The sequence below is a fragment of the Astatotilapia calliptera genome, chromosome 1, assembly GCF_900246225.1.
Source record: "Astatotilapia calliptera chromosome 1, fAstCal1.2, whole genome shotgun sequence".
Classification (NCBI taxonomy): Eukaryota; Metazoa; Chordata; class Actinopteri; order Cichliformes; family Cichlidae; genus Astatotilapia; species Astatotilapia calliptera.
In genome coordinates, this window is record NC_039302.1 from 314,655 (window position 1) to 337,808 (window position 23,154).

The 23,154-nt window shown below is 40.1% G+C and overlaps 1 protein-coding gene across 1 annotated transcript; it reads right to left on the minus strand.

Moving 5' to 3' along the window:
- Positions 1-1,876: 1,876 nt before the first annotated feature.
- Positions 1,877-19,601, minus strand: mtch2 (mitochondrial carrier homolog 2). The gene is made up of 13 exons (XM_026181702.1): positions 19,479-19,601; positions 18,034-18,118; positions 17,790-17,896; positions 17,533-17,559; positions 12,947-13,003; positions 11,645-11,702; positions 11,515-11,566; positions 11,375-11,434; positions 7,568-7,661; positions 7,280-7,327; positions 7,140-7,207; positions 6,990-7,065; positions 1,877-2,563 (listed from the first exon to the last, which is right to left on the minus strand). Exons 1-13 carry the CDS (start codon positions 19,563-19,565, stop codon positions 2,477-2,479), a joined length of 906 nt encoding a protein of 301 aa, XP_026037487.1. The 5' UTR covers positions 19,566-19,601; the 3' UTR covers positions 1,877-2,476.
- Positions 19,602-23,154: the final 3,553 nt, after the last annotated feature.

The following is a 23,154-nucleotide window of genomic DNA, read 5'->3' on the forward strand; positions in this document are numbered from 1 at the left end:
TCAACTTTCCCTTATCATATTTGGCAGCTGGTATGGAGTTTGCGCTGACATCCAGTGTTTGACCAAATCTATGATCTGACCTTGGAGTGAACTTCCCAGAATGTCCACTCCTGGGAAGATTGCGGCTTAGTGTTCACACATACCTAAAAATCCTCCCAATCAGCAAAGGGTCAAATCTTCTCTTACAATGGTGGTCACATCAAGTGCATTTGATTAGCAAGACCTTTGATTAACTGCTACTCAGTCTAGTCTAATGCCTATTCAAGGTACTTAAGTTTTTCAGAGAACTTTATGCAGTCCTGTGAAAAGTCTCTTTTGATATGACTATATAGTTTAAATGATGATAAAAATCCTTTATAAAAGCCATCCAAACCTACCTGACCGTATGTGAAAAAAAGTTATACCAAGCTGGTATAAAGTGAACCTCAATCTTTATAAGCTTATTGGTATGGCTCTCGACAACAGTCCTATGACTATGTCCACACATGCACAGGGATTCTTCAGAGTTTATTTTGAAAAACCTCAGTTCACATCGAAATGCAAAAACCAAACCCAAACACTGTCAAAAGCAGCTCACAAACATGGTGCAAATTGACCAAAACAAGTAAATGTGCACACTTTTGACATTGTGTGGCAAAATCTTAGTTTTCCCTGTCCACGTCTAAACACAGGATAGTGTTTTCGAACATCTTTACCCTGGCAGCTCCTTCTCCATCAATTGAAGCACCTCATTTTTAATCCAAAACTCCGTTTACATGTGGATATAAATGTTTGTATCTACATTTACCAAAATACCTGTGTGCATGTGGACATGGCCACAGTTTCTCACGCAGTCCCTTGAGAAAATTACAGTGGAACCCCGGCTTACGAAATTAATTCGTTCCCGAGGGTCTTTCGTAAGTCGAAAGTTTTCCTAAGTCGAAGCACCCATCGCGCCTTTTGACTGAGGCGATGCTGAACGACAGGCTATAGGCTAATTGCTAACTAGAACAACAAAACGTCGTTCAAGTGGAACAGCGAAGCTCAAGTACAGAAGCCAAGGGGTTGTCACATGATTCGGAAGGAATTGTGGGCATTGTAGGCTCAGCCAATCAGAGCCAGCGGATTTCGTTACTCGGGCATTTTGCTGCAACACGGTCAAAAATGTTGCCGTTCAGTGCCTTTGTAACTTGACTTTTTCGTGAAACGGGGTATTCGTAAGTCGGGGTTCCACTGAAATTGTATAGAGGAACATTGGTGCTGCATATTAACCTACTAAGACCCAAACTCTTTCATGGCATGCATTTTCAATTTCTATTTTGCTATTTGGGCTGATTGGAACCTGATGAATGTAAAAACAAAGAATTACGTGATTTTTTAAAAAAAAAATTTTTTTACCTGATTTTTGTTTCGGAGAAAAATGAGACTTGCTTTAAATTTGATAGAACAGTTACAGTATAATGTCCTCGTAAGTGGATGTCAGGCCCTTATAGAGCAAGATTTTGTATTTTGGTCTAGACAACCCAAAATATGACGTCCACATATATGGACGCCAGGTCCTAGGAGGTCGATTAGAAGTTCCCAAGACGAAGGTAGTCGAGAAGGTCCCAAAAGTCTTAGATCCTGAGGGACTTCCAGACAGACAGTTTTATACTTGGCACCAGCAGATTACAGGCACATCATCAGATATCTCTGTTCAGAAGAGTGCAGCAGCAGCAGGAACATTTAAGATTCTGAACAAACTGACTGTCATTCAACAACCAGAGGAGTCAGTGCCCCCCCCAACTGCCTCTCAACTGCATGTGCCAATGGCTCTGCACATATAAGTGCCACACTATGTTAAAAATGAAACATCTGTACACTTGTACCACTTCACATAACATACTTCCCAAAAACCTTTTACAGGAAAGACATTTTTTCCTTTTATTTGGGTCAATCAGGAGCTAAAGTACTTTCATTTTTCAGAGTCCACCCAGACCGCTCTACACATGTCTCAGTGTATATACTTCAGAAACACCACCACCACTTGTCCTCACCCCCAATTATCTTTACACATGCACTCAGAGGTCACCTTCAGAATAATTACATCAATACAATACCAGATGAAAAGAGATCCCACATGATCATTAACGTGGCAAATCTTAGACATTACCAAATGCATAAAAAACAAAAAAGAAAACATGAAGGGAAAAAATCACATAATCATTATGCCAGCTTTAGTTTTTGTAAATGTGGAAGTAGAAAGGCAGTTCATATTTTAAAAACATGTCACTGTCTTACAGCTCTGCCCTTTAATATTTTTGTCATTTCATTTAAACAATCTTTCTGCAGTTAACTAAAACTGTTCAGTTCCTAAGCTGGCAAGCTGTTAAGGAAAAAAAACTAATTCAGGGCAAACGAATGCATACAAAAAGCTGACTGTCCAATTCCCAAATCAGGCAATATTGGATTTTTGTTTTATTATCACAACTATGTTCATTTCAGCGCTCCTGAAGCTTTAGAAAAATCTCTTCTGGTCGACTGCGTATGTCTTTCCTGCTGGAAGCTTTCGGAAAAATAAACTGTTGCCTCTGCTCATGTTGCCCTGTAATGAAAAGAGGTAGGAAGTGTTAGTAATAGTCCGTTTACACATAGTTTAATTATTTACATAGCACATTTAATTACAACAGGAGCGTTGACCAAAGTGCTGTACAAGAATAAAACATACATAATGCATGACCGAAAGACAGAACTAGAAAAGAACATTTCTGAAGAAATTCTGGGTGATGCTGCTGGGTCAGTTGTCATCAAACAATCCATAGTTTTCAGTCACGTGACTGACTCACTACCCTGGCATCGTGATTGCAAATCAGTCGGTAGTACTTCAGAACAAAGGTGCTGTTTTTCTCACCTTTCTTGGAAAGTAGTTGTAGAAGTTAAATGTACATTAAAAAGTTGACTAATGACAAAAGAAAATTTGGCCACAAACAAATCTGAAAGCCTTTATTCTTGAAATTACTTGAAGAGTGAAATTATGTGTTTTAAATGTCTAAATTCAAGAATCTCAAATAGAAACAGAACATTTGCAAAATATCTGTTGTGTGTCTGTGACAAAGAAGGGAACTGGCATCAAATGAGCAGAAAAAAAATATTTTTAATCCTTAACTGTTATGTAGGTTTTATTTAAAGACTACATGTTAGTGGTAAATGGCCTGTATTTGTATAAGGCTTTACTAGTCCCTAAGGACCCCAAAGTGCTTTACATATCCATTCACACACACATTCACACACACATTCACACACTGGTGATGGCAGCTACATTGTAGCCACAGCCACCCTGGGGCGCACTGACAGAGGCGAGGCTGCCGGACACTGGCGCCACCGGGCCCTCTGACCACCACCAGTAGGCAACGGGTGAAGTGTCTTGCCCAAGGACACAACGACCGAGACTGTCCGAGCCGGGGCTCGAACCAACAACCTTCCGATTACAAGGCGAACGCCCAACTCTTGAGCCACAATGGCCTAGTGGGGAGATAAAGTGTTAGGACTCCAATTTAAAATAGTGGATGCATATAGGAGAGGGACAGGGAGGAGTCTGTGCTTTGATAGCATTTGTGAGAGAACCATAAATCCCAGCTCAAGAGGAATTACACTGGATGAAAGAGGGCAACAACAGCTACATTTTAAAGTATATATTATACATGTAGACAAAAGGTTTGGGTGGGAAAAAAAGACATATTTTCCAAACTGTTTTTAGAGCAGGTCACATGATTGTGCAGTGGTGGGAAAATTCCATGAAAAATCTAATTTTTCATCAAACTTAAACTGCTCTTGTGGAAAAAAAACATAAAACATATCAAAATATGGCTTTAGTCAATAAAAGTGCAAATTCTTGTGGCCCGTATAATGTTTGAATGACGTCCATGCAGATCCGCACAGAAAGGCCCCGGTGAGATGCTGCAGCCGAACTCAGGACCTTGTTGCTGTGCGGCAACAGTGGTAACTACTAGAGATGGACCAATACCACTTTTTTATGTCCGATACCGATATCATAAATTTGGATATCTGCCGATACCGATATGAATCCGATATGGTGTTTTTTAATCAACAAAACTGTTTTTTTAAATATCTTGCTGCATTTTGTATAAGTTCATACTCAAGTTTAAAACAACAACAACACTAAAGCTATTCTGTTATACCTGTATGCAAAAAAAATGTTTCATAGTTCAGCAATACTGATCAATCTAATAAACTTAAACCTACACCATCCTCCCTATTCTGGTATTTTAAAGAGTACTTAGCGTAAATATTAAGCAACCTAACTAATAGGGTTCCAACTCCCAGCAACAACAAAAATAAATAAATAAAAAATAGGGAACCACCCCTCACGCTCCACCTCATGATGCTTAATCGACGTAATCAACCTTAATTTGATGCAGTGTGAAAAAAAATGCACAGAAATCAATTATTTTTCAAGAAATATTAAATAGATTCAACATCTTTCTTCAACAAAATTGCAGACTGCACAGATGGTACCTTCCCAAAGGAAAAAGTACTATAGCTTACTAGGGTATATATATTAGACTTAATAGTTACTATATACAGTAATGGACTTCTATTCATTTTACATCAGATTAAAACTTTGGGTGTCAGATAATTATTTATTAAAAGCTCGACATTTTAAATGAGAATAAGAAAGAAAAGTATGTCTTTGTGCCCCTTTTCCCTGTTCATGCCCTATCGGCCCCCCTGGCTAAACTTTGCTAGATCCGCCCCTGCACAGTTACCAGCCGTCAGCTACGTAGAAAAAGATCCTGGTGTAGAAAGAAATATTAAATACATTCTAACAACAGCTTATCAAGCTTAAACGTGCTGCTGTTGTTCAGCCGCTGGTTTCCTCTTTCTGGTGCAAAGTGGGCCAAAAACAAACCAGAGAGACGGACTCGCGACAGAAAAGCCGATCAGCTGATCGTTAAGCAGTTTCATGATTGAAGTAGCAGCAAGAAGAGGCAGTCGCTCCATATATCGCTTGTTAAGCTTAACGCAGGAATGCTTTACAAACATTCAGAGATGGACTTACACACTTGCTTTACTTCTCTCGGGGATAACTTTGTCGGAGATGAAATGCCGGGTAGCTAGCGAAGCTCCACATGCTATCCAGACCACCGACAGGTCCCGCATGCCACAGCCGCTCTATCACGTGATGCATACTGCTCCGACGTGCTAACGTTCTGAGGTGAGTTACGGCGTGTTGCAAGTTTTGTGAGGTGCTTTCGTGATATTTAATGGATCGGATTACATTTTTTATTTTTCTCCGATATCCGATCCAGTAATTTAGGTCAGTATCGGACCGATACCGATACGTAATATCGGATCGGTCCATCTCTAGTGTATACTGCACCATGGTCCATTCCAGTAAGTGCATTGTTGAATAGGCACACTTCATAACATCAAGAGGATAATAAAAAGTGTGCTATTGAATTCAACTGAACTCAGATATTTATACATATATAAATATGCTCTGGCAGAACCAGGCTCAGGGAGTGGCAGCCATCTGTTGGTTGGGGGTGAGGGGAAGAAGACAGGACAAAAGACACGTTTCGGAAGAGACAGAAATTAGTAATAATTAAATGCAGGTGGTGTATAAACACATAAGTAAAAAAAAGTGTAAAGAAGAAGGAAGAAAGAAAAAGAAAACATCAATTTCACAGTGAATTACAGGAAGAGTTTTCACTACTGTGAACGATTCATGTGGCAACGGCAAAGCGGCACAATGTGGAGAGACGTTTCTGAACGTGTCACACAAGCTGCCATGCTAACTACCCGATGGGCAGAAACAGCCCGCGAGTTAAAGGCAGGTTTGAGCAAACAGCAGTCTTTTTTCATGAGAACTGTGAAAAACTCCCAAAAAGCCTCATTTAGAGCTACACATTTCTTAATTAAGAAAAAGAAGGCATTTTTAGACGAGAAGGTTTTCAAAGAAGCAATCATGATAATTGCAAAGACTGTGCTTAAAGAGGAGAAATATGGAACTGATGTAATCTCCATTCTCTCCAATGTCCAACTGGGGGCAACTACAATAGTTAGAAGAGTGTCGGCTATGTCCGGGAACTTGGCTGATCAGCTGGACTGGGATCAGGCAAAGTGCAGGTGGTTTAGCATCCAGTGTAACAGTCTGTGGACAGCAGCAGCACAGCTGATGGTCTTCATCTGGATGGTATTTGACGATTTCTCCACAAAAGAAGAACTTCTGACACTACTGTCACCAAAGACAACTATGAGGTCTATGAGGAGTTGACATCTATAACGCTGTGAAGAAAAAGGTACCGGTGGAAAAGCTGGTATCAGTGACCACCGACAGGGCCCCTGCTATGATCAGCCAACATACAGGATTCATCCCTCACTGAAAAGGTGACACGGAGTTCCTAAACTTTATGCTGGGGTACACCGAGTGGACACTTGACCTTTCATTTTAAAGGACATTACTGGGAAACTGAAAGCTGCAAGGCAAAGGTAAGACTGTTGCTGATATAAGTGCTTTAAATGCATTTAAAGCCCAGAGGGACATTTTTCTCTGTGCATTTACAGAGAAAAAAGGTGCTCCACTTCCTCTCTGTGCTGAAAAGATAATGCTTCTGCATCTGAGACTTTTGACAAAGTTGCAGAAAAGTACTCTTAAGTCATAAACAGGCTTGGACAAGACTTTGAGAACAGGTTTTGGGACCTTGATCAGTTTAAGCCAAGTGTGATGTTCATTTCCAAACCTTTCATGAACGTGGAAACAACGTGCATTGCTCAGTGCGATGCTCAGCTTGGATGCTGGACGGGTGGAAATTGTAACACTGCAAAATGACCTTTACCTCAAAGCCCATCAGGATGAACCAAACTTTCGGTGCCTCGTTGACACAGAAAGTACAGTGGTGTATGCACAGCAGCTGAGAAGGTTGCCAGCCTGTTTGGTTCAACCCATCTTTGTGAATCGTTACTACTGAGCAAATGTTTGAAAGGAGCTGGATTAGTTATATACTTGCCTCTCTGCTAAGATGCATCCAGCAGTCCACCCAGGTGGGATATACTGACGCATAGGGATCTCTGCCTCCAGCAAGCCTAATGAGAAAGTTATAATATGAGTCTGCTTGAATTTAGCAAGTTTGACAGCAGAACATGACGAGCTAACTTACCCACAGTTATTGACAGCCATTATGTTTGACACCAAAACAAAAGGATAGGTGAGCATGCTGGCAAAGAACTGCAAGAAAGAGCATGAACAGCATGAGACTGAGCCACAAACAGCTGCACTGACACTGTCTGTTACACTCACCCCTGTCATCGCCTGAGAGCAGTTCTTGATTTCTCCTGTGTGACTCATCTGTTCAGAAGAAGAGTCACTATTAGTCTGTGTTAGAGCCTCAATTTAAGACTGCTTGACAAAAACCCTCAAGATCTATGTCAGTGCGATACAAAAAAGTAGTTACCTAAACATACAATGAAAAAAATCTAACAAACAAAAGATGGCTGTTGCGTTTTTGCATGCACAAACTTGAATTTCAGGTATTTAGGAAAAAGGTATTTCGATTACAGAAGCCCCTAACTGGAGGACATAGTATACCGAGTCATCAATGGCATATGTATTGATGAGGTGAGCCAGCAGGTTACAAATCCACAGAGAAAGGACATCACCCAGCAGGCGAGGAATCAAACCACTAGGAAAAAGGAAACACAAACAAATAAAGATACACACGCCTTAGATAAAAGAGAAAAAGTAGAGATACTATGATCAAACACTGGGTTGTTTGGAGACTGAAGCCTAACACTGGCTGCAATGATGTTAGCTTAACTCACTCTTTGGCCTGAAGAAAAACAAGAGATACTCAGATATGGTGCTGCAACAATTCACTGAGTATTTCGAATAATTCGACTACAAAAAGTTCTTTGCTTCGATGCGTCGTTAAGGGACCCCTCTGCAGCGCCACTGTTACCATGGAAACTCGAACACGAGCATTTCAGCCACATTTACAACTAAAAACAGACTCAATACAAACGTATTGATTAGCAGTGTGTGAATAATGCCCGACACACACTGATACCACAACAGCAGCAGTGATGATGACGACGCTGGCACAGTCTAACAAAGAGCTGGAGTCTGTTTTACACACTGCGAGGAGCAAAGAGCTCAGCTGAAGAGAACAGGTTTCACATATTCAAAAAAGCAGCGTTGTTTGTGTAATCAGAGTCCTGATCAGCAAACTCTGACGTGATAAAAACAAAGAATATGTGTAGCTGCTTCATTCAGCGCCGTTTGTTTCACACAGCGAAAAATCGACTGTAGCCTCCAGAAGTTGCACAAAAACACGCAGATGAACTGTTAGCTTAGTTTCAGTTGTACAACTTTCTGAATGTTGACACCAACCTTCCTATTTTAAATGAAAGCGAGTACAGGTGGCATTATGTAAAATTAAAGCGTCTTTCACAAGCCAGTAAACATGTACATGGGCCAGTAAACTCAGAGCCACTGACCTGAAGGTTGTTAGGTCGTACACCCAATTATCGTTAATATTAATTCATCATAAAATCTTGTTTTCAGCAGCACAATAACTTTACGTCAAAGCACAAGGCAAACTTCAGAATGCTAATGTTTGCTTCACCACATCAGCCTTTAAAGGAGCCACTGAAACCGATTACAGATGAAACAAAAACACTGCAGTTTCTAAAATGAAAACCAACGAGAAATTCACTGTGAAACCTGTGCTTGATCATTTACTATCGCTCGTTGATAAGACAAAAATATTTCTTAGCCAATTAATCGATAGAATAGTCGATAGATTCATGTAATACAAATCAATACTGAGCTGAATAGTCCTGTGAAACTTTATCCAGTGCTGCCTTTGACTCCTTCAGCTGCTACACAACCTCACACAGCACCGCTGCAAACAGGATGTCACACAACTCTCCCACTTACTGAACAGATGAAGTAGTTAATGTCCAGAACACTTTAGGAAGGATTTAAGCAGCCAGCAAGGATCAAATCTGAATAACAGGAAATATTTCATATTGTATCAAATATGGGATCCAGTATTTTCCAGGGGATCTGTTTTGATTCAATTGGATTTCAAGTTCTAGCACTGTGACAACTGATGATCTGCTAATAAGTAACTGCAACAATATCAAGAATGAATGAGCATTTCAGTGCATATGTTGGGAGCCCCGACTTCAGGAAATGAGGCTCAAGGTGCATCAATGCAACAATTGTTGGAAGATGCACTTACATACAAATAATTTATGTATATTTATGAGAACAATATTTTTTCAGATTAAAAAAACAAAAAAAGGCTATAGAATAAACCACTATATAAATGTATGGTTAAAGTCTGAATGCCAATTGTCTGATCATAACGGCGATCTTTCATCTCAAGACGTTAATATGCAAACGGTTTTGTTTTTTTATTATGATCAATGAAGAAAGAAGAAAGAGAGAATTGCCCGTGAACCAAGTTCTCCTGAGACTTGGTGCAAGATTCACTGCAGTGCCGAACACCAGCTAGAAGGCAAGCAAAGGTCTGATGGAGCACCTGATGGATCTTTGTTGTTTTTCATCCATGAACTCGCTCCGTACTCCTTCACGTGATTCTTGCGTAGGTGGTAGAAGAGTTTTCTGGTCCATGTCAGACGGACCAGAAAACCGTACTATGCAAATTATTTCATAGCCAGACCCTGTCCATGCTACAGAGGGAGCCCCTCGTCTAGGAATAAGGTCCTCAGTTTGTTTTGACTGGTCTGTTTGAGCCGCCTGCTTCTGCCTCAGTTTTACTGGCCATGGTTGTTCTCTGTGCCCGCATCCACACGGGGACTATAGCACCATTTATAATTACCTCAAAGAAAAAACAGGAATTTGTTTGATGCATATTCTAAAACTTGATGTTGGAGGATGATGTATATTTTCATTATTTCACATTTATTTTTATTGTGAAAAGGTTTATGTGGAAAATAAACACGCGGACGGCGGAACCACACCCTGGGTGTGTTGCTAACAGCAATGCTGTCGCAGTATTTTCAACATAAGAGAAAGAGAGAACTTTTAAGAAATAAATACAGCCATTACACTGACCATCAAAACCATGCAAAAAATATGGCTGTAAACAGTTTCGAGGTTGTCCAGGCAGGCAGCGACAGACACAGAGGCAACAGCTGAAGCTACAGGATACTGATTAACAAAGCTGTCAAGGACGACACAAGCTCTCAGCATGTCTGTGACAGATCGGACAGGATGTATCTGAAAGGAATAACTCAACATGTGGCCAAACCAGCTTCCCCAAACACTGACTCGTCTCTCTGACAGCAAATTTCTAAATCAGTTTTCCACTCAAACCTTCACACGGTTATTATTAATAATATTATTGTGCAACGTCAGATCTACTCAACACATTCCAACTACCAAACAATAATAAGAATTCAAAAATAGGGATTCACATCTGAAATATGTCATTTTCAGTCTGCACCTGCCCGGCATAAGAGTGCATACCTACTGGAAATCTCACCTTCTACAGCAATGTCGTCTATTTTTGTCTAATTTTATTTTATTCAGGACATGAAAACTGAACCTGTTTGGTTCTAGTTATTGAAAGTAAGCTTGGCGTGGTTTGCTCCTTCAACTCAACCAGGTTCACACGTCTACAAGTCCCTAAAGACTGTCGACATCTACACTACAGAATGTTGACAGTACTGTGGGCGAGTTATTACTGGATTTACTAAGAGGGGGGAAAATCAGTATTAACTGTCATCTAAGCAATCCATGCATGTGCCAGGTGCCTTAATGTGGAAAAAGCTCTTTTCACTGCATTTTCAGACAACCTAAAATACTCCAGACTAGAGCTTTAAAAAGCAACAAATGTGAAAGTCAATTTGTGTTATTGGGGAATTCTGTGTGTACAGACGTCCGAAAAGAACTGTGACTAAAACCTGAAAAACGAGAATATATATAACTTTTCAGTTTGTCATACATACACTACTGAAATGTGTAAAAGAAATGAAAATCATCATCTACAGGACAAAGAACAATGTACAGCATAATGTTATTCACATAGCACTTCCCCTGGCATCCCGAATCATGGCTGAGAGAGACAGAGGTGTATATGGAGATACAATCCTGTCACAAACATTTTACTACCAAAAATAACAATTTATTGCCAGCAAGACAAGATTTGGATTTTTCTGTCATTGTTATAAAAAAAAAAGGAGATAATAATATTACTAAATTACTAATAAAACAGTTTCGGCAACTCCCTCTTTGACGACACACTGAAGGAAGCTTCTTTAGTTTCTACTTCTGCAACAATCTTTTTCTCTTATTGCCCAAGTCATCCACTTAATGTCCAACACAAGTGTCTGTTGTCCTAAAGACTAATAGTGTCACACTTACGCAAAGAAGCCCAGAATGCCTTCTTCTCTGTAGACTGTGATGATGGAATCAAACACCCCACTGAGAACACAATTTTGTAAATGCTTAATAAATCTCATGGCTCTTCTCATTTAGTGTCACAACTAAAATACTGAAATTACCTATATTTGGTTTCTCTTCCAATGAACTGCACCATACATCGCAAAGTGATCACTGAAAAACAAGTCAAGAGAAACATTTCAGACTTCCTAAAGGTATGCAGGCATTATACTGTGCTGAACCACGCTGTACCATGGAAGGGATGTGTGACGATGGTGGCACAGGAGCGGGCAACCATCTCCCTGGTTGTCTGTTGAAAACACACAACAAGTCACTAAAGTTCAAGTATTGATGAATTGTACTATTAATGCATCAACAGCACTATAACAATAGTACTGTAAGTGCAGCTTGTTATTATCATGACTAACAGTTTCCATGTAATATCATCTGTACTCAATTGCAACTTAACTGTATTATGTGAAACCTATATTTTCAGTTTAGTCTAAAGCCTTTGTTTTCAAATACAATATGATTTAGCTTGAAAGTACACTTGTAGTGATCCTTTGTTGTTGTGGCCGCAGCTAGAAAAGGAAAGCAGAAATCATTTTTTAAAGATATTTCCTGATGTAAATAATCGACACATCATTTGGTTTGAAACAAATATGGTAACAACCAATCAGCAGTGAGCTCAGGCTAATACTTGACCTTGATCACGCGACTTGCAACACGTGTTTTCACATTTGTACAATGTTGTGTCACCGAAGCATATTTGTTGGAATTGATTGTGATGCATTGGGTAATCTTCAGAACTTCATTCTGCTCAGTGGCGAGTATGAAAGCGTTAGCAAGCTAACTCTGGTTAACATCAGACTAGCAGCATTTAGTGTGTGCAACTTCAAGTGTTTTACGTTGAAGTTGTGTCCATTCTGTGTATAATTAACATTGTTATTGCCTGAGTTGTATTTGAGCTGTAAATAAAATGCTGCATTTTTCAAAACAAGCCTCCACTGAAGGATGGAGATGCCACAGTTCCAGTTGTTGCTGAGGCAACACACGAGGTTGATGAGATTTTGTCAACATCTTTGAAACCGGAGCTTTGTTCCCACATCCATCACTACAGACATTTTCCACTGTGGTTAGGCTGACAAAGCACAGGCAGGGCCACAACGATCAGTCTGTATCAGACATTCATTAACACACTTGACTAAGACAAACTGTATGTGCAAGCCTTTATGTGCACACTGTAACTGCAGCTGTTTTTCACTATTGATAATTACACCTTGGGCTTCTGCTGCTCCCAGTTCTTCTGCTTTTAGCCAAATGAAGTATTCTTTACGCTTATTAATTAAATATAACCAGTCTTACATTATACTGTGTTGACTAACTGTGTGCTCAGTTTCTTAAAGTATTACTAAAATACTTACTTTATCTCTTTTTCCTTAATAACAGGATTTTGTTTGCCCTTATTAGGTAAAGTGCTTAGACCAGACTTGACTGAAGTCAAGTGTGGCTGTGTAGTGTTGTGATTTAGCTTTGGGATTGCATAGGTCTTACCTCGTTAACAACCTGCTGTAGAGAGCTCTCTTTATCCTTCTGCTGCCCTCCCAGTATCTGGAAATCAGAGAAACCTCAGCGTCACCATCCTGAAAATTATTTTGACACTTTATACCCTTATTAAGAAATCGTGTACAGATGGCCTGAGGAGAGCGATGACGAGCAACACACAATTCATTTGTTAAGTGGGGTCAGTGTGGGCCAAGGCCAGCATGTTAAAAGTAGCGCTGCATCTGGAGATTATTTTAGTAATAATGTGTTTAACCGATTACTCCAAAGATGAAAAAACAAAACACAGGTCTTTGAAAAATGAACCGTGCATCGGTTTCCATTACAAAATCTGCCAAAACAAACAAAACAAGCCCTGAACCCAGTCATTGAATTTATGTCATAATAAAATTAACGTTTTTGAAGAACACACTTTCCTAAGTGCAAAAATTGAAAAAAAATCTCAAGTACAGTAATCGTAAAATAAGGTGTGCATGTAAGTTAAACAGAGGTAATAAATAATATTCCCTTTACTCCCTTTATTAGACCCTTTACTGTGTTACTAGGGCGGGGGTCTCTTAAACTCGTAGCATGCAAAAGAGTTGTAACAGCATTGCATCTCCTGATCGAGGTTTGGTGTTTGTTCATGCGTATGTGCTTCGTGTCTTTGCCTGTTTAAGTGCAAATCAGTCAGTTATGCACCTGCGAGCCTTTAAAGGAGTGCAGGGTGGCTGCAATAATGAAAAGCAAGCCTATTCTGAAGCTTGCCTTGGCTTTGATGCAACAGTTCCTAAAGTGCAGTTTTATTCTTATTAATAATAATAATTAAGGTTCCAGCCTAACAGGTTAGAGTTTTACTGGCCCAGGTACATTTTTATATTGGTATGCTGAAAATACCAATGTTTATATTTTTGAATATTAACACAATTTTATTAATATCATATAATGTTATTTCACTTTGTATCTGAAAAATGTTACACAAGCCTTACAAATAAATACAGTGCACCCCACACCCCCCTTTAGATTCACCTCTGCTTCTCGTAGGCGTCACTGGCTGGCAGTTACGTTCTTTCTTTAGCGAGTAACGACTCGTCGCAGTGTGTGTGTGTGTGTGGGCAGCTTCACTGTCACTTCTGCTGGTGTTATCAGTCTGTTTAAAAGCTGGGGTCTGCATGGGCTTAATGTTGTTGTGCTTTATATTCCTGAATACGATTCTATGGCAGGTCTATTTGTCGTCAGAGATGTGGGTGGACTGCTCACGTTTACATGGTGATGAATACGAGCGGGTCACAAACAAAGTATCAAGACAAAGAATTTTCAACAAGGATATTTTTGAAATAATCGAGTTACTTGAGTTATTCAGTTCATTGCAGCATTTGTTGAAGGCAGCACACATCAACGCAGCGACTCTGCTCTGCCTCAAACGTTTTATTGTAAATTTGTTTTGCTTGTTTTTCTGACAGAATTTTATTTTGAACATGCAAATTTAACTGAAATAACAAAAAGAAAAGAACTTAAAAACATCAAGTTTTCATATATATTTCTGTCTGCAGAACGTGTGTGTTTGAAAAGGAGTAGGATGAAGTTTATACTTTTCCTGTTCCTACCCCCTTTTTCAAATGTAATTATTTACACATCAATACTGTGAATTCAACCTTGACTTGACCTCAGCAGCGATGGCGTGCTGTGAGACACCCTGCTTATGCAGTTCAGCAACCTGATCTCGTTCAAAAGAGGAAAACATTTTTGCCATCAGAACATTATAACAGTGTGACTGCCTGACAGCGATCCATATGATCCATGTATTCTAATTTTTGCCTCATAACTTTTGCACTGTCCACTTCCTGCTGTGACAAAACAAATTTCCCACGTGTGGGACTAATAAAGGTTATCTTATCTTATTTTTGCTTAGATTTGGCCTTTTAAAGGCATGTGGACCTAAACCTTTGATCAGCTGTAAAACAGCTTGTTTCAGTTTCAGTGCTGTTGTCAATAAATTGCATGCTCAAAATGTTGTTTTGTCTTACTCCCATTTCCTCTTGTTGCATGTTGAAGCTCTACTTGAAACCTTTTTAAGACCCAACCATGAAAAATATTGTAGGCGCCATCAAGTGGTCAGACTTTTGATTGGGAAAGCATAAAAAAAACAAGAAACATTTAGTGATTTATGGATTTTTCTTGCTATATAATTCCATATATCTTGCTTCATAGATTTGATGTCTTCAGTATGTATCTACAACGTAGAGAGTAGTGAAAATAAAGAGAAACCATTAAATGAGGAGGTGTGTCCAAACCTTTCACTGGTACTGTATATGCATGCCTATGTGCCTGTTCAGAGGTTCTTGGAAAGGACATGTGAGGACTTATCTACATAGTTCAGCTGCTGTATTCCAACCTAACCCCAGCTGTGCATCATTGGGGACATAAATGAACTAGATATGCACATCCCATAGACTCCTAGTATATGGGATGTGCATATCCATAGTGCATTTCTGCTTCTTCAAAATACCAACTGGATTAATTTGTTTCCTTCTGGCCCCCACTGATCAATCCCATCACTTAGTGGAGGGGGTCGGCTGTAGTCTCGTCTCCCATGCTGCCTTGTAGGACATAGAAGCCTACACACCCACTGCCCTGTTTTACATCCACAACTGCACAGAACAACGATGGACAAAGGAGGCAGATGTTATCAGAAGAGACTATGGATGACCAGGGATGTCCGTTTATGAGAGACCGTAACACTGCCCTTATGTTTAGAAGAGAAGGAATTACATTAAATATAGACAGATAGATAATTATACATTATGTATTCTCTTCCTACATAAGTGCTTTCTAACATTCAAACTCCTTTGGATGCATCAGAGAGCAACTTGAGGTTAGCATCTTGCCCACTGACATTTGGCATGCAGACTGGAGCACACAGGGATCGAACCACCAACCTTCAAATTAGTAGGTGACCTGCTCTACCACCTGAGCTACCTGAGCTACAGCCACCCCTGTGCCAAATCCAACCTAAAGAAAGATATCAAGAAAGATATCAGAGGCAAAAGCAGAATATCGGAGGAAGACTGAGGGACATTTCAGAGAGAAAGTCCCAACAGCATCAAGATCTAAAAGTGAGCAGTGATATGCCAACTCTGGGCGTTCTGGCTATCAGTGGTTAGGTGCTATTTCAGGGTGGTTATGTTGCATCCTTGGACAGTCAAACACTGCCATGAGCTGGCACTGAGTCAATCACTTCTCATAGAACTGCAGGCACCTGGTCTACGATGGCATTCAGGTTGTACATACAACATCAAGGCTTTTGATCTTTTATTGCATAACTGTCATGTTAACATGTGAATGTGACTTTCTGCATTCACATTTGTTCCATGTCACGTTCAACTTACGTTAACCATACTTAATAGTCACAAATATTTGTATGTATATGACACACTTTTGATCAAGTGACTACTAATATGGAATTAAGACTGAAAAAGATGCGGAAGCCTGGCAGAAACGACCAGTTAAATGTAATGCTTCCAGCTTCCAGCCTGCTCTTTACCTGCCCTTCGTACAGACAGCAAACCTTTAAAATATAAAAGTTTAAACAAACTGGTTAAATGATACATGTTGCTGAAGGCTGATGGCAGCTGTCCTATTTTTACATGGAAACGATACTTTCAGTAAACAGAGGTGAACCATGGGGTGTAGCACGGTATATTAACGTCCCGGGGCTAGCGATATCTCCGGTGGGGGACCAAAATCTATCTCAGCCCCGCCCGTCATGCTATATGACAGCCGGACGGGCGATTTTGCGAGCCCGGTTGAATAGTGCATTCATTAAATTACATTCATATTTAAAAAATAAAAATAAAAGCTTTTTTCACAAGCCAATAAAAATGTGTATCGGCCAGTAAACTCTGAACCACCGACCTGCTGGTTGTTAGGTTGGACACTTAGTTATTATTAATATTAATTAATGTCTGCAGCATCATAAGGCCTGTTTTCAGCAATATAAAAACTTCTTATTAATGTCAGTTAGCCTTCAGAATGACAGTTATGGGAAATATTTTACGCGTTAGTTTAGATTGCGTATATATCTTATTTTATTTGACTTTCACTGTACTTTATTATTATTTATATCGATTATTTATATATTTTTGCATTTGTGAAAACGCATTATTTAAAAAAACAACAACAACAAAACCATATGACATGTAAATACAATCAAAGGGTTTAGTTTTTGTTTAGTGGTGTCTTTTTGACAGATTGCTCATTAATACGGCAAAAGGATTTCTTATCTGATTACTCGATTAATCAATGGAATAATCAATCGATTATTAAATTTACTATATTTTACAAATTTTTCTACCACATTTATTTTCAAAAATAACCTGAAAACAGTATTAGATGCTCTGCTATAAGTGATGCAGGCAATACAGTGCACATTGTCTGTTAAAGTTCTCAGAAGTGAAAGAACAACAGATTTTAACATAGAAATGCAGGAAGTGCTGCTGCACAGGAAAAGGATGAAGGGGCCAAACTGCTGCATTTTACGGGGAGTCAGTGAACTTATCATACTGTGACTACAAACAAGATCAGAAACAAAAACTTACCTGTGGGGTGCCTTGTTCTTGACATTTCTGGAAGAGGATAGAGGTTATCAAGCTGCCAGAATGAACAGTTTCAGTTACACTTACAACACAGATGGCAAGAAACTGAGTCCCAGCACATAGCTCATTTATGAAGGCCATTAGTATGCATCACAAATGATTGAAATAAATGACCACCTAAAAACATTCAAAGAAAAGACTGGACAGAAACTGGCTGTTTGATCACATCTTTCTGTGGCAAACCCATCTATTCAGCTTACCTGTGCAACTTTGCTGTGTACGAGTGTGCCAATGGTGCCTGCACAAAGCCTCGGACCAAGTCCTTTGAAAAGACCAGCTCTTCCATCAATCTTAATGATGTGTTTTGCTGAAACATTTAGTCCAGAGCAGGACACAGTGTAAATAGTGGTAAAACTACAAAGGTAAATATCCACATACAATCGTTCAAAGCACAGTAATACTATTACCAACTCCATTTATAAAAATATCAAGAATCAAACTTGCCATAAGCAAACAGTCCAGGTAGCTGGTAGACTTGTCTTCCAAATAAATTCCTACCCAGGGTGGGACGGAGTGGCTCATGTCCTACCTGATAACACACACAACACCAAAAACAATGAGAGGGTACCATAGGAGGGGGCAAGCATTGACTTTATGTATCCTAGAGAAATACAGCAAAACACCAAAAACACCTGGAAACACTAAAAGCAAGTCGAGTTGCCCGAGGTTCACAGAATTTACAGAAAAATGTTAAATTTTTGTGATTTATATCGTTGTCAGAACGGTAAATATCTTAGACCGTGATATGAGATTATGGTCATAGCGCACAGCCCTGAGCTTGATATCTGCTCTGGTGCCTTTTACCAATACATACAGACTTGGATTATTTGCACAGAGCCAGGAAGGACTGTGTCCAGTACTGAATGGTGCTGTGGAGAGACAGACCATGGAGACAGACAGAACACATCACATGCTTTATAGCAAGAAGACAGACAGACAAATCTTTATTTTTTTACTGATGATGTTGACTTTTGATTCACTTATTTGGTTATTTTTCTTTTACAAAACTATGTTTCCTGAGATCACATAAGTTTGACAGGGCACCAGTGTGTGCGCTGTGCTGCATTCATATATTTAGCACACAGTTGATGATTAGCCGACTGCCACAAATATGGACACGGTATACACAAGGCAGACAACTGTTAGCATCTAGTAAAACTGTCGCTCCGTATGACTCATTCTGTCATTAAGATCAACATGCAGCTATTTCTGGTTTTAAGCAAACGTCCCCGGAGCTCTGCTGGTGCTCGTTATTTTCATGTTTTTCAGGAGGCATCGAGCTAGCAGTATTCGTAACTGAGACGCAAACAGCATACATTTCTCCCGATGACAAACTTGTGAATATACACGGTGTGTTGAAGACATCAGTGTAAAACACTACGTTGGAGCTAATCAGCTGGCAGCTAACTGGCGGTGATCTCTAGCAGTTCAACAACTTAACGCCGCTGGCTTTCTTGGAAAATAAGCCATGTATGAACTGTGTACAGATTGTTTTTATTCAGTCTGCGCACAGAATCTAAATGAAGCAGGGTAACATTGCAGTTAATTATTAACTTTCGATTAACACACGGATTCCGCCTATTGCACAGCAACGAGGAAGCAGAAGGTCACAGGGACAACAGACGGGACAACCATGTGGCTGATCCTATTACTGGGACAGTTCCTGCTATATTCTCAAATAAATAGTTATCAAGACTTATTAATGTCTCTGTGTGTGCTACAAACCTACTAATCTACTGGTAAACGAGGCAATACACTGTGAAAATGAATGACAATTTCCTCTTCTAGTAAGATACTAGCGAGAGTTACAGTATTTACAACGATAAGTACAGAGTGTCTGAATCAGGCCCGGGAAGGAAACAGAATCTGTCCAAACTCTCCCGTCTTACCTGGATCAGGACTTTAATGTACATCAAAGGATGGGAGAGCACAGTAAGCCCTGATCCCAATAACACTTGACCACAAACATCCGCCATTTTTGGAGAGTCGATAGAGACCGGAAGTTCTCCTATTTCGTTTTGCTTCTGAGAGCAGATAACGTCCGTGGAAAAAAAACACTGCCATCTAATGTTTATAAGAGATATGACAACGATGTCCTTCGTTCTGAGACCATGTTCAAGTCTGAGGCAGCCCAGTGTTGCAGCCCAGGTCCGTTGCGTCTGCTATGAAAGGTTAGTGAGAGTTAATACTTGTACAGCTGCAGTTATAATGGATTGGATTTATATAGCGCTTTTCTAGGCACCCAAAGCGCTTTTCAATTCCACTATTCATTCACTCTCACATTCACACACTGGTGGAGGCAGCTACGGTTGTAGCCACAGCTGCCCTGGGGCAGACTGACAGAAGCGAGGCTGCCATATCGCGCCATCGGCCCCTCTGGCCAACACCAGTAGGCGGTAGGTGAAGCGTCTCGCCCAAGGACACAACGACCAGGACAGAGAGCCCAGGGATCGAACCGGCGACCTTCCGGTTACAGATGCGATTCCCAACCCCCCTGAGCCACGGTCGCCCACGGTTATTGTGTGTGTGTGTGTATGTGTACATATATATATATATATATCTTATTCATAGCCTTTTTATATATATATATATATATATCTATATATATATATATATATATATATATATCTATATATATATATATATATATATATATATATATATATATATATATATATATATATATATATATATATATATGTATGTATATATGTATATATATATATATATGTATATATATATATATATACAGCAATATCAGGAAGAAGGAACACGAGAAGCTGGAGAAATACCAAGGGCTCAGAGAAGAGCTCGAGAGGATGTGGAGGGTGAAGGTAACGGTGGTCCCCGTGGTAATCGGAGCACTAGGTGCGGTGACTCCCAAGCTAGGCGAGTGGCTCCAGCAGATCCCGGGAACAACATCGGAGATCTCTGTCCAGAAGAGCGCAGTCCTGGGAACAGCTAAGATACTGCGCAGGACCCTCAAGCTCCCAGGCCTCTGGTAGAGGACCCGAGCTTGAAGGATAAACCGCCCGCAGGGGCGTGCTGGGTGTTTATATATATATATATATATATATATATATATATATATATATATATATATATATATATATATATATATCTTATTCATAGCCTTTTTCTTTAGGTCACGAGCAGTTGTCTAAGCATTTCACTGCATATCGTACTGTGTATGACTGTGTACGTGACAAATAAAATTTGAATTTGAATTTCTATAGACGTGTGTAAAACTGGCTGGTGACGATGAGAGAACGTGAAATTCATGTTTGTAGAGCAGTGGGAAGGCTCAAAAAAATACTGGGAAGCCCCCACTGGAGGTAGAAAAAAAAGCACACCAAGCCCAGTGTGTTTTTACCCAGCTCTGTCCTAACTTTGCTATCAAAATAAAGGCCCTAAAAATACATACATAAATAATTTTGTAATGTGGAGCTGAAGGGAAATTGCTACACATTAATTCATTTTGCTGTCCCGGGTGCCTGGGACAGTAGAAAACAAAATCACGAGGGTACAGCATTAAACAACATACAAAATATACAAAGAATATAAGATATACATTTCAACCATGGAGATCTCTCATGAATGTACTCATCATATACTTTTCAACAGTATTAATAACAGTCTGTCCACTTATGGGTCATTAACGGGGTCTAGACTGCTCTTTATCACACTCACTTGTCAATAGCTGACTATGGACAGGGACATTTGGATATACATTTCTGCATTCACCATTTGTGCTAGAAAAAAGGAATTTCTTATACTCACTATAATACACTACCAGTCAAAAGTTTGGACACACCTTCTCATACAATGTTTTTACTACTTTCTACATTACAGGTACATACTGAAGACATCAAATATATGAAGTAAGATATATATAGAATGTAGCAAAGAAAACATTGATAAACAACTCTAAATATATCTTATATTCCTAACAGTAGCCCCCCTTTGCTTTGTTGACAGAACTGCAAACCCTCGGCGTTCTCTCGGTGAGCTTTATGATGTAGTCACCTGAAATGGCTTTCACTTCACAGGTGCAAAGCCCGATTTGACAACTGTTACAATTCATATTTATGGCAAGAACCAATCAGCTACGTAAAGAGAAATGACAGTCCATCATTACTTTAAGAACTGAAGGTCAGTCAGTCTGGAAATTGCTAAAACTTTGAATGTGTCCCCAAGTGCAGTAGCAAAAACCATCAAGCGCTATGACAAAAGTGGCTTACATGAGGACCGCCCCAGGAAAGAAAGACCAAGTGTCACCTCTGGTGCTGAGGATAAATTCATCCAAATCACCAGCACCTCTGGTTAAAGTCCAGATACAGTGGGGCAAAAAAGTATTTAGTCAGCCACCGATTGTGCAAGTTCCCCCTCCTAAAATGATGACAGAGGTCAGTAATTTGCACCAGAGGTACACTTCAACTGTGAGAGACAGAATGTGAAAAAAAAAAATCCATGAATCCACATGGTAGGATTTGTAAAGAATTTATTCGTAAATCAGGGTGGAAAATAAGTATTTGGTCAATAACAAAAATACAACTCAATACTTTGTAACATAACCTTTGTTGGCAATAACAGAGGTCAAACGTTTACTATAGGTCTTTACCAGGTTTGCACACACAGTAGCTGGTATTTTGGCCCATTCCTCCATGCAGATCTTCTCGAGAGCAGTGATGTTTTGGGGCTGTCGCCGAGCAACACGGACTTTCAACTCCCGCCACAGATTTTCTATGGGGTTGAGGTCTGGAGACTGGCTAGGCCACTCCAGGACTTTCAAATGCTTCTTACGGAGCCACTCCTTTGTTGCCCGGGCGGTGTGTTTTGGATCATTGTCATGTTGGAAGACCCAGCCTCGTTTCATCTTCAAAGTTCTCACTGATGGAAGGAGGTTTTGGCTCAAAATCTCACGATACATGGCCCCATTCATTCTGTCCTTAACACGGATCAGTCGTCCTGTCCCCTTGGCAGAAAAACAGCCCCATAGCATGATGTTTCCACCCCCATGCTTCACAGTAGGTATGGTGTTCTTGGGATGCAACTCAGTATTCTTCTTCCTCCAAACACGACGAGTTGAGTTTATACCAAAAAGTTCTACTTTGGTTTCATCTGACCACATGACATTCTCCCAATCCTCTGCTGTATCATCCATGTGCTCTCTGGCAAACTTCAGACGGGCCTGGACATGCACTGGCTTCAGCAGCGGAACACGTCTGGCACTGCGGGATTTGATTCCCTGCCGTTGTAGTGTGTTACTGATGGTGACCTTTGTTACTTTGGTCCCAGCTCTCTGCAGGTCATTCACCAGGTCCCCCCGTGTGGTTCTGGGATCTTTGCTCACCGTTCTCATGATCATTTTGACCCCACGGGATGAGATCTTGCGTGGAGCCCCAGATCGAGGGAGATTATCAGTGGTCTTGTATGTCTTCCATTTTCTGATGATTGCTCCCACAGTTGATTTTTTCACACCAAGCTGCTTGCCTATTGTAGATTCACTCTTCCCAGTCTGGTGCAGGTCTACAATACTTTTCCTGGTGTCCTTCCAAAGCTCTT